The sequence below is a fragment of the Notamacropus eugenii genome, chromosome 3, assembly GCF_028372415.1.
Source record: "Notamacropus eugenii isolate mMacEug1 chromosome 3, mMacEug1.pri_v2, whole genome shotgun sequence".
NCBI classification, from domain to species: domain Eukaryota; kingdom Metazoa; phylum Chordata; class Mammalia; order Diprotodontia; family Macropodidae; genus Notamacropus; species Notamacropus eugenii.
Window position 1 is genome coordinate 108,867,234 of NC_092874.1, and position 12,575 is coordinate 108,879,808.

The following is a 12,575-nucleotide window of genomic DNA, read 5'->3' on the forward strand; positions in this document are numbered from 1 at the left end:
CAGGAAGTTTGTGTGTTCAAGTTATTAATTGTCAAAACAACGTGAAAATTATGCTCACATTCTGGTTACTCAATCCAGCTATTGAATCATTTTACGAATTAAAAATGTACTCTTCTGGAATTATCTGTGATAACTTACAGAATGTGTAATGTTTTTGTTTTCCCAATAAAACTAGACTATAATCCTTTAAACAAAGTTTTGTTTTGAGGTTCAGCTTTATGTTTTTAGTAGAAAATAACTATTTGGCTAATGTGCAATAAATATATACTGATAAGCACTTCTGAATTATTTAGTATCTTTTTTTCCTCAAAAATTTAGACTACAAGATAGACTCAGAATTATGATCATCATTTTTCATTGCACCAAAACCCCCCAGAATAGGAACTGTGAACTTGCCAGTACCTGAATATGTTTTGGTCCATGGTTTGATTTAAAGATGAATCTATAATATTTTTTCTGAATATAACAAGGTAGAATATAGTTTAGCAATCTTTGCAGTTTTTTAGAAACTCTGTTCCATAGTGCTTTATATGTGATTTTGCTTCATTTATCTGGTATTAACTGAATTTTTTAAAAGGTTGGGACTATGTTATATAAATTCTAGGTAATAAAAACCAAGCCTCTGTGGACTCATATTCCTGTGATAGTAATGACTAAATGTGAATATTAGACTAGTCTGGAGAATTTATTTACAAGTTTTAATGTCTTTTCTGTGAAAACGTATACAGATTCTAAATAGACAATTTAGGATCAAACTTTTGGAACATAGCTTATTTGTATGTTGGAGAATACCTGTGTATTAAATCTAATTTAAACTTGATGATTCAGTTGACATGATGATGAGAAGTTATTATCTTTTCCCACTTCCCCTATTATCTTGTCCTCCTCATAAGCTAAGTTTGACTTCCTTACCCTGAAGACCCATAGGAGTGCTGCTCTCAGTTCTCTTGGGATAGACTCTTGCCTATCTATGCCAAGGCTGACCATTTGCTACATAATGACCAGCCTTTGTGGAAATCTAGTGCCAGTATAACCATGGCCTTGGTAGAGTTAGCCAAATTTCACTAATCTTAGATGATGGTAGTTCTTATTTTTAAGTTATTTATTTGCTTCAAATGATATATACCTATGATAGTGTTACAGCATAAGAGAGGATTACCTCTGATATTCCCACCAACTTCTAGTAGTGGGGAATTGGAGTTGAATTACTCCAGTCCTTTGTGGTTCACCATGAAATTGACTTAATAGGTAAGCAGACAAGGGAAGTAAAATTTTGGTGTGTCCTGTCTGAATAGGTGTATCATCAAGGCAATATTCACAGCACTGGTGGTGACTATGAATATGCCAGTGTAGTTCTCAATTGCCAAGCATAAAAGATTCTCCATATAGAAGGCAGAAGAAAAACATTTATTTAAACCAGAAAGCAAAGTCCGTCATGGTGACCAAGAAGTTAATAAACGTGATCACAGCAGGGGGCAAAGCCATTCCCAAACCTCCACCCTGTCAGCCAGGGCCTTCTCACTATCAGCTATGTCACAAGCCTGAGCCTTTCTTTTCCCTCTGACCCAACCCAGCTCACTCACTTCCTCTCGGTTCTGCGTCACCCTTCCTGTTCCACCTCTTCAGCAAACTCCTCCTACCACCTGTGCCTTAGGTTTCCAGGTGATTCAAGCAGATCATATGGGCCTATTAATGAATGACAAAGATCTTTCCATTTAAATTACTATTACAGTAGGTAAGGCATAGGAGGACAGGGAAAACTTAAATTATTGTCATTTTTATTTTTAAATATACCTGTACTTGAAAAAAGCATTTCTTGTTGCATATTCCTGAGCCGTCATGTAGTGCTCAGGAAAACAGAATACCTCTCATTTTACTCCATGTCTATGCCAACTTTGTTCAAAGTGGCTTTCATTCCAGATACTTAGGAGTTGAGTGGTATAGTGGCTGCTTATCTCTACACTAAATGGCTCAGGAATGTAGTGCTTTTAAAATAGTAGTTCTTCTGTCTCTTCTCTCTGATGTCTCTTATCAGTTTGAGCTGTTCTCACTGTTTTGTTAGTTGTAAATACTCTGCCTTGTTTTCTAATCTTTTGTGTTGTGGAACGTTTCAGAGTAACCTGTCCTTTGGAGGTTTTGTGACACTTTTGTGGTACTCAGAAGATTTTTTTTTTGCTTACTTACAGGGTTTGTTGGGAATATTACGGATAAATTGGGCAAGAGAAAAGTAAAGCTGTTTCAATTTGGTTAGCTCTCTAGAAATAATTATCTACAAAGACAAAAGTTTTCTGGTACATTAGTCTTGGCAATTACGTCAATGAATTTTCAGCACATGGATATTCTCTAGTCACTAAGTATGCTGAAACTTATGCACACATTTTGTTCTCTTCAGAGATGCACCATTCATGTGCAGAGATCAATGCAACTAGCCGTTTGTTTTGTAACAGTCCAGAAATTCCCAAGATCTAGCCAATATTCCTTTATGTAGAGTCAGCTTTTACTCGTCCTCCCTGCTTCTGCTATTTCTACTGTTAAAAGATTTTAGTTGTCCCGTTGGGGAGCTTCCTTTTTATTTCTTGGTGCTGGTACATCATTATTGAACCTAGAATTTTCTAGTTGTTGGATGCTGTTCAGACAACATGATGCCTAATTCACATTTCAGCCTGGACGTCTGCTTTGGAGCATTTGCCAAACCTCAACCAAAGCTGGGCCCTTCTCCTCTTTAAAACTGTATTCACTTATAAATTGTGCAGTGATCCTTTTGAAGATTAGCATCTAATAAGGCTGAAAACAATGACATATGCTTGCTAAAAGATGTTTACTAGTTTCATGGAAGATGTCCCTGTATAAAGTCTTAAAATGAGAGGAAAATCAAATAGATGGTGATGACTCCAGGTGTTCCTCTTTGTAGTTTTAAACTCTGGAACATTCCAGAGTTACCTCAGTGCCCTCATCTCTTCTCTCCGTGTCTTCATCTTGCTGCTTTTAGCTTTGTCAGTATATGTATCCAGTAGGATATTTGTATTAAGGAAAGGGTGATTGTATTTTTTTGAAAATATTCCATTGTAATGTAAATGTTGTAAATGTTCCATTGTAATTTGATGTTTTAGGAGCAAAATTAAGTTTATTTCAAATTCACATGAAATTATGGACCTTATTACTATAGAAAAAGGTAACCAAGAGAGCATCAACAACTACTGATCTACATGCTTACTTTCCCTTGTGTATAAAATTTTTTTATGAGAAATGTCTTTACCCATAAAGGACATCCTTACTAAGGGCATTAGTAAACTATAAGGTAGGCTTTTGCAAGGAAGGAATACTCTTCAGGAAACTACATCTTTACCACTCAGTTGACTAAAAGATATAAAGAATACAAGTGTCCATTGTGCTTATTGTTTGGTTATTTTTTTAAAAAGCACTTGATTTAGGAGAACAAGACATTATTTTAAAGGCACTCTTCCAACAATGTATTCTCCCATTCATACATGAAAATAGTTCAAGATTTCTTGAAAGATGTAACATCAGAAATAAACATATTTTGCTCTCTGCTCAGAAACATAAGGCAGAGAATAAAGTAGGGAGAAGTATGCTTTCCAAAAGACTTTGCTACTGTCATGACACAATCCAGCAGAGTCTAAGTTGAAAGATTCCCTGAGTATTGAGGTTCTTTAGATTCTAGATTCCATATTCTTTCTGCTACACTACAGTGCCCCTCAATGATGTTTTGTCATCCAAGAGGCAGTTTGGTATGGTGTAACACTAATGTGATACCCATAGCAGCCACTGTGAATATGTATGTGTATTTCCAGGGTAAATTTGCAAAATATAAACCCTCTTCCTCAAAGATGAAACCAAAGTATTTATTCAGATTCCAGAAAGCCATTTCCACCATGGTAAGAAAGAAGTTTATACACATCACCAATACAGGGAACGCTGACATCTGCAAGCCTTCCCTCTGTTAGGCCTCCCCACAGACAAGTTCCTCTAGGTAAAATTCCTCCCTCTTTCATTGGAACTAGCTGCTCAGCCTCAGCTCCGTGTGGCTCTCTCCCAGGTCTGCCTCACTCTCACTTCCTGCTCCACCCATTTGGCAGGCTCCTTCTACCATAGACTGTGTGACTCTGGCTCCATGTGAGTTGGGCTCCATCACTCACAACAGTCATCTGGACCTGAGCTCAAAGCAGGTCACATAAGCCTGTTAATGGGTAGGAAAGATCTTCCCATTCCATTAACATTACATATGGTTGTTAGGGTGCTAGACTTGGGTGCAACAAGACTGAGTTTCAAATCCTGTGTCAAACACTTAGCAGTGATGTGACCCTGGGCAAGTCATTTAAACCTCTATGCCTTAGTTTCCTCATCAGTAAACTGAGGGGATTGGAATTGATGACCTCTAAGGTCCTATCCACCTCTAACTCTATGATCCTGTTTGCATACATTAATATGCATTTCATTAAGCCTTTGAATATCTCTTGAAACATATTTGTAGCTACTCAAAATAATTTGTCTAGGCTGTCCATCCACTGAGGAAAAAACCAAGTGGCTAAAGAATGTCTGTCATGCATATTATGACATACATTTGAATAGATATCCTATAAAGCTTGTCCATCATCAAATATATCTGGGATAGACAGTAAGAATACAGATGAGTTGGACCCAGAATTAAAAAGAAGAATGGGCTGAATTGTCTTCAGGAAACTGCACAGTTCCTTTAATGACTAGATTTTTTTCTAGAAATCATGGCCTTTTTTTTTTTTTTTTTTTTGGTAAATACTAGTAGAATACTAGTATTCTTATAGGGCTTCAAGACATGAAACTTCTGGTCTTTTTACCTCTCTCTCTTCTCTTAGTCCATTTCTCTTTTTTCTAATCTCATTTTCTTTCAAAACGTGACCATTCATTTTGTTCAGTTCAAATATAGGCTGTCCTTTACCCTTTGCACAAACAAAACTAATGCAGCTAAACTTAAAAGATAAGCAGATAAGTGGGAAAAAGAATTTGTAGCAAGTTTCTCTGATAAAAATCTCATTTCTGGGATATACAGGGAATTGATTCAGATTTATAAGAATAAGAACCATTCTCTAATTGATGAATGGTCAAAGGATATGAACGGGAAATTTTCAGAGGAAAACAGTCTAAGCTATCAATAGGCATATGGAAATACTCTAAATCACAAAGTTTGAGAAATGCAAATTAAAACAACTAAGGTATCACCTCACACCCATCAAATTGGCAAAGTTGAGAAAAAGGGAAAAGGACAAATGGTAGGGAGGGAGACTGGGGGTAGGAAAACAGGTACATTAATGCACTGTTAGCGGAGAGCTGTGCATCAGTCTAGTCATTATGGAAAGGAATTTTGAATTATTCCCAAAATGTTATTAAACTGTACATACGCTTTCATGTTACACTACCTCTGCTAGTTTTACACTCCAAAAGGTCATCTTCTCTACCCCATGTTAGGTAATGAATTCTTTCTCTATCTGTAGATCTAACATGTCATTTCTTTTTACTTATTTATTTATAGTTTTCAACATTCAATTTTGTAAGATTTTGAGTTCTAAATTTCCCCACCTTTCCCCTTCCTCCTCAAGACAGCATGAAATCTGATATAGACTATATATGTTTCCACATTAGTCATAACAAATAATTTTTTTCCTTGCTCCTCTAATTTGTTTATGATATCACTTTTTATATTTAGAGCTTATCTTGGTATATGGTATGAGATATTGGTCTATACTTAAAGCCAAATTGCTTTGCAGTTTTCCCAGCAGTTTTTGTCGAATAGAGAGCTCTTGCCTTAGGAGCAGATGTCTTTGGGTTTGTCAAACACTAGGCTACTGTGTGCATTTGCTTCTGGTTCTTCTACTCATTTGTTCTACTGTTTTGTTTCTTAACTAGTACCAAAGCATTATTGCTTAGTGGCTTCTTATTTGCTAGTAGCATAAAATGCAAATTCCTTAGCCTAGTGGTTTTTAGAACTCTGTAATTTGGTTCCCACTTGCCTTTCCAGCCTTGTTTTGTGTTAACTCTCTTTCGAGTATTCTGTATTTGAGATTGACCTTCTAGCTGTTCACTGAACTTGAAGTTTCATCTCCCATGTCCTTACTTTTGTACAGGCTATATATATAACCTTAATGCTTGGAATATGCATTCTCCTTACCTACATCTCTTAGAATTCCTCTTTTCCTTGAAGCTCAGCTCACATGCCACCTTTTTATTTAAGCCTTCCTTGACCCATTCACTCCCTTATAATACTCTTTCCCTTCTCAGATTACTTGTATGTATCTATGTACATTCTTACCCGTAGGATTTAAGTGACTTGAGGATGAGAATTGTCTATTTTGCCTTTGTATCCCCAGTGCCTAGTAACTATTTATTACATGTTTAGTTATTAAAATTGAATACATGCTAAAATGTAAGATATCAGAGATACTATTTGTTAGGATTAGTGAAACTGCCTCAGGAAAGGGAAAAGCAGATGTTTTTCAGAGCGCATGGAGCTGTTTTCTGTAGATGTTGTCCAAAAGTGCTGTGTCTGGGCAACATTTTTGTATTCTGCTGTGATAAAATGGGCTTATTCTGCCTTCCATATTAGAAGCAAGATTTTATACCATTATTAGTTACCTTGAATTATGTACTCAAGCCATACTTATTTTTTGCTATGATTACATAAAGTTTACTTCTTGCTAGTTTGGCCTCTCCTTCCTCATTGGACCAAACTGGGGTTATTCAGCTATAATCTTGGGTATATTTAGCATGTAAGGTTTTTTTGGTGATTTTGAATGCTATATTTAGAGGTAATCCACTCTAAGATAACCATTCCTTACTACTATGTTCTTTTTTTCTGGTAAATTTTTTTTGGGTTCTTTGGTGCTTTAAAAAGGGACATTAGAAAATACACTTAAAATTATTATTGATATGATCTGACCCTCTCAGACCAAATAACATTGATTTTCATAATCTTTTTTGAGGGTAAGTATTAGTCTAAGGTATCATGTATTCCAATTTTAGTTTTTTCATCTTCAGATTCTGCTTTAGAATTTAAAATGAAGTTGGTGAGAAAATTTAAGTGCCCAGGATGATGTTATCAAACTGAATGTACATTTCAGACTTAATGTATTTCTATTTAATGTCATCTTGCACAAAATGGTATTTACCATTGATTATTACCATTGGTGATTTTTACCGTCTTAGAATTTTTATTTTATCATTTCATTGACAAATATTGATTAATTTTAAACTATGTTCCAGGACATAATGATCAAATTTGCAATTAAAGTCCTTTCTGATGCCTTCAATGATCCTTGCTTCTCAAAAGCTATTGTAGTAGAGCCTAAACTTAGGCAAATTCTAATGATTTTAAAAGGTAAGAAGTTAATGATAAAGTGTTTTTGACTGGTGACCAGCTTAAAAGTATGGAGAGGCTCATTTCTAGTAGGCTAGCCATTAGTTGATGCATTGTTTGGCCATGTAAGTCATGAATGACCAAAAAGTATATTTTTATATGTATATTTACGATTTGGTTCTCAATTATCAAAAATATTTTTATTTTTAAAAATTCTAGTGAAAAAGAGGAGGAATTGGCACAGACATGACTACACAGAGAATGATGATGGTTCCAAACCAGTACAAGCTGGAACACGAACTTTTGTGAAGGAGTTACGTGCTCGGGTCTTCCCAAGGTATGCACTTTGTTCTGAACAAAAAGTGACTAGGATTGTTTGGATACTGTGTTTTTGTTTCAGTTCCCTTAACTAGTTATGGATGGGGTAGAGGTGTTCTTTGTCATACTTTTCATTTCTTCACCACTTTCATCTTTCCCTTTCTTTTGCTTCTTTTACTTTTTTTTTTGTCTTTTATCTCACCATTATTTTTTAGAGTTGCTTTCCCTTTGTCTGTCTTCCTTTTTTATTTCTCTTCTGTGTATACTTTAGAAATGCTAGAAACACCTGAATCTATCAGGCTTAGCTCTGTTGGTGATTCTAAAGACCAAAAATATTGCCAAGCTTTGTTCTAGATCATATTCTTTGTGCATCTGTTGGTGTTTTGAAGCTAGCAGGATGGGTTGGGATTTCCTGAGGTTTGAGAGAGCCTGGTTACATTATTAAAATCATGATTAAGAGTCTTTTGTAGAAGATGTCTAAGTAGAGTCAGTCTGCCCAGCCCCAGCATGATTACTCAAGTAAAAACCTAAAATTCACACCTAACCAAATAATTTTGATCAAGAGCTTTAATGAGAAACTAGAGTAAGTGACTTTTTCCATCCCAGACTTGCATAAGGTCAGCCAGAGGAGAATAGGCAATAGGAAAAGGAGCTGCCAGCAAAGTGAGAGGTAGCCCAAGCAAACCAGCTAAAGCTTCCACCATAATAGTGGTTAGGAGATACATATGACCTGCAAAGAAAGCTCTGTGGTCAGAGGTACCCAGAGTGGGCAAGCCCCTTGGAGGAGACTATAAAAGCCTAGAGATGTGACAATAAATAGAACTTCACAGAGCAAATCCTTTAATTAGGGGGATTTGTTCTGTGAAGTCTGGATTCAGTCAAAGGGCTGCACTTGAGGACCAAGAGGGCCACATGTGGCGTTGAGGCCACAGGTTTCACAACCCTTTCCTAGGCTTAAGGCCCTTCGAAGCTGAGCACTTGTCCTGAGATACTATAGAGAACCCTGAAGCCCCAGTGTTCTGAACTTCAAAGATCCAGGAGGACTAGATAGGGCTCAGTTGAGTGGACTCAAGGTAAAGATTTTTATAGAAACTCATGGGACTTTAAGGGTGAGACCAAACAAGCAGTTTATGGAGCCTGGCCCTGGTTCAGAGCCCTAATTCAGGAGCTAAATGTGGAGAAATGAATAAATCAAAGAAAGCATCAGGTAGCATAAAAAATATTGCAGATCTGTAGGTCTCCTCCAAAGAAAGAGTAACTCTGTAACAACTGCAAGCAGTGATTCAGAGGGAAAAAATGGATTTTTCTACATGAATACCTAGAAGAAAAGAATCAAGAGATGAAGCACAAATAATGAAAGGAGACTAAAATACCAAGCTAATACCAAAGAAGCCAATAACTCCATGGGACAGCAAGAAATACTAGAATAAAACTTAAAAGACTGAAAAAAATAGAAAGAAATATAAGTTATGTGCTATGAGAAATCACTGACCGGAAAAACAGGACAAGGAGAGATAATTTAAGAATCACTGGACTCCGTGAAAACCATGATTCAAAAACAAACAAAAAAAAAATGACGCTGAACTAGGTTTTTGCCTTTTTTTTATCCCCAGGATAACGTAGTGCCTGCACATAGTAAGCACTTAATGAATTCTTGTTGACTTACATTGTTACTTAAAGAAATCACAAATAAAAACTGCCCATTTCTATTAGAACCAGAGGTCAAAATAAAGGTAGAAAGAATCCACCAATGACTTCTAGAAATAAACCCCAAAAGAAAAAGTTCTAGAAATGTCTTAGTCCAAATCCATAGCTTTCACTGCAAAGAAAAAAGATTGCGACTAAGGAAGCAATTCAGGTATCAAGAATCAAGAACAATTTGGGCCACACGAGACCTGGCAGTTTCTATCAACAGAAAAGGAACTCTCAGAATACATTATATCAAAAGGCAAAAGATAGAAGCTTATAACAAAGAGTAACTTATCTAGCAAAGCTAAGCATAATTTTATAGAGGAAAAAAGCAGACCTTTAATAGAATAGGGTTCTTTGAAAACATTGGTGATGAAAAAACCAAAGTGGAGTAGGAACATAAAATACAAACACAAGAGTATAGAAAATTCCTAGAGAGGTAAATTTATGTGAGCAATTGGAAGAGACTGTTATAATGATGATGATGATGATAATAATAATAATAGCTAACATTGCAAACCTTGAGTTACATAAAAGTGCTTTACATATATAATTTTATCCTCATAACAACCTTAGGAAGTAGGTGCTGTTATTCTCATTTTACAGAGGAGGAAACTCATGCTAAGAGAGGTTATGTGACTTGCCTAGGGCCACACTGCTAATATGTATCTGAGGCAGAATTTGTATGCAGATTTTCCTGACTCCAAGTCCAGCACTCTGTCTGCTGCACTAATTGCAATGCTAACGTTTTAATAGGAGGAGAAGAAACAAACAAGTGTCCCTTCAGAGCCTTAATATGTGCATTGTCAGGTGAGAAAACCTCAGACCATGGGTGCACCCTTGACCCAAGCCTTTCATTTCCTCCTTCGTGCAGTGTGTCTCTGAGGAAAAGCTGCTTGGGGCCAGGCTGGGCATTTTCCATGTATACCAAAGCAACCACTTCCATTTGTACCAGAACAAGGCATCTACCACCTCCTACTCCCAAATGGGATGTAGAGAACCTTCTGTGCAAAAAAGAGCAAATCTCCCTTTGACTTCAGGCTTCTCTGCATGTCTTTTGAGGGTACAAGTGTGGGACCGTCTCTCAATGTTCTTATACCTGGTTATATCCACCATGTCCCAGTGACTCTGAATTCCTTTAGGTCATCATCCAAACCCCATTCCTTACCCCCTACCACCTGATTCTTCATTTCCATCCCCCTCAATCCTCCCACCCCAAAATTTCATCCTGGTTCTATCTAACCCTTCTATTGTACCCTCTACAATGCCTGTTTCAATAGACAGCAAACTTCCCTTCATTTTAAATTTTGTGTTCTCACAAATCTGCTAGCTTTTACTGAAACCTGGCTTTGCCATAATGGCACAGTCTCCCTGGCTACCCTTTCTAATACTGGTCTGTGCTCACTGGTTGAGGCTGGGGAATTGGAATACTTCTTGCTTCTCTCTGCCACTTCTAGGCACTTCCCCTTCCTCTATCACTTGGTAACCCCTCTGTCTATGAGGTTCATACTATTCCTAAGGGGCAGCTAGGTGGTACAGTGGATAGGGCACCAGTGCAGGAGTCAGGAGGACCTGAGTTCAAATCTCACCTCAGACACTTGACATTCGCTAGCTGTGTGACCTTGGGCAAGTCATTGAACCCCAATTGCCTCATCCTGGGTCATCTCCAGTCATCCTGATGAATATCTGGTCGCTGGATTCAGATGGCTCTAGAGGAAAAGTGAGGCTGGTGACCTGCACAGCCCTCCCTCACTCAAAAAAAAAAAAAGGTCAAGGTCAAGTCATATCATTACTTTTCTGATGGCATGGTCTTCAGCAGTGAAGGACGAACACACACACACTATTCCTATATACCACCCAATCAAAATCCTGTTAGCTGTGTGTCTACAGACCCCTTAGGTCATTCGCCTTCCTTCCTTAGTGAGTTTGAAGCTTACAGTTTTTCTTTCCTTCCCAACTCCTATTAATGTGCATATTGATTCTTCCTCAAATACCCTAACTACTCAGTCCCATAACCTATTTACCTCCCATGAACTCCTTCTCTTCACTTCAGCCACACACAAAGATAGTCATACCCTTGATCTTGCCACCACCATATACACCACCTCCATGTTCAAGAATTATAAAATCCCCTTGTCTGACCATAATCTACTGGTTTTTTACTTCTCCCTCTATCTTCCCTTACATAATCCTCTTCATCCTCACCATGACCTCCATTGTTTGACCCCCCAATTCTCTCCCAGGCCGTCTCCCCTGCACTAGTCATTCTCTCTTCTTCTCCCCATCTTGACTCTTTGGTGAACCAATTCAACTCTACTCTGTCCTTTCTTGAATCCCTAGTCCCCTTATCATTTAGAAGATTACACCCAGTGTTAGCCTTGGGTCACTCCCACCATTCATTGCTGATGTACCTGCACATATACATCATGGGGTGTAGGGTATGTTCAGGGAAGACCAGTATCATTGGTTTGATGGCTGCCAAGCCCTTTTCAGGGCTCTTTCCATATTTGGTGTCTACCTCTTCCACCTAACTCTCACCTGTGGCTCCAAGAAGCTGTAGCATGCGCAGTGGCCACTCTCAGGTAAACCGTTTCAGCAGACGGGCCTAACCAGGTTGAGGGTAACCAAAGCTTCTCAAACTCTGGTGAGTTAGTGGGGTGTCTACCCCAAGCATGTGAAGACTTCTTCATCTGGTGGAATGGGTGGGTGAGAACAATTTGTTCCAACGGCCATGAAGGCAGATAAAGCAGGTGATATGGAGTGCTTAGAGCCTGGTTAGACACCGAAGACACCAAAGTCATCCACTGCATCCTGAGCCATCACCAGCTGTCTTGACTCTGTCGTACTACTGGACTATGATGACTGGAGGAGAGTGGGGCTGATGACTTCGTGCAACTCTGCCTCACTTAAATCCAATTTACGCACGAATCAAAAGACATATGGTAGAGCATTCCGAGCTCCTATTGGTCTGATCAGCCACAGTCGGACACACTGAAATTTCACTTTACAATGGTGATGTCATTTTGGTCCTCTTTGAAGACAAAGGACAACCACCACAACTACCTGTGCGTGTGCTGCTGAATGAAGGTGGAATTATGCAACTATTCTGACTGGGTCCACTGCAAATTTATCATACAACCTCAGCTGGACCCTCAATGCTCTTTTATAATCCTGCCATATTTCCCTTTACTCACTGTCCAATTCTCTGCAATGTCTCTTC

General features: G+C 38.1%; 1 protein-coding gene across 1 annotated transcript in view; it reads left to right on the forward strand.

Annotated features, from left to right (window-relative positions):
* Positions 1 to 12,575, forward strand: part of KDM7A (lysine demethylase 7A) — a 104,608-nt gene that overhangs the window by 27,297 nt on the left and 64,736 nt on the right. The window contains exon 3 of the mRNA XM_072652582.1: positions 7,568 to 7,685. Within this exon, the coding sequence (XP_072508683.1) occupies positions 7,568 to 7,685 (118 nt within the window). The remainder of the gene's footprint in view (positions 1 to 7,567; positions 7,686 to 12,575) is intronic.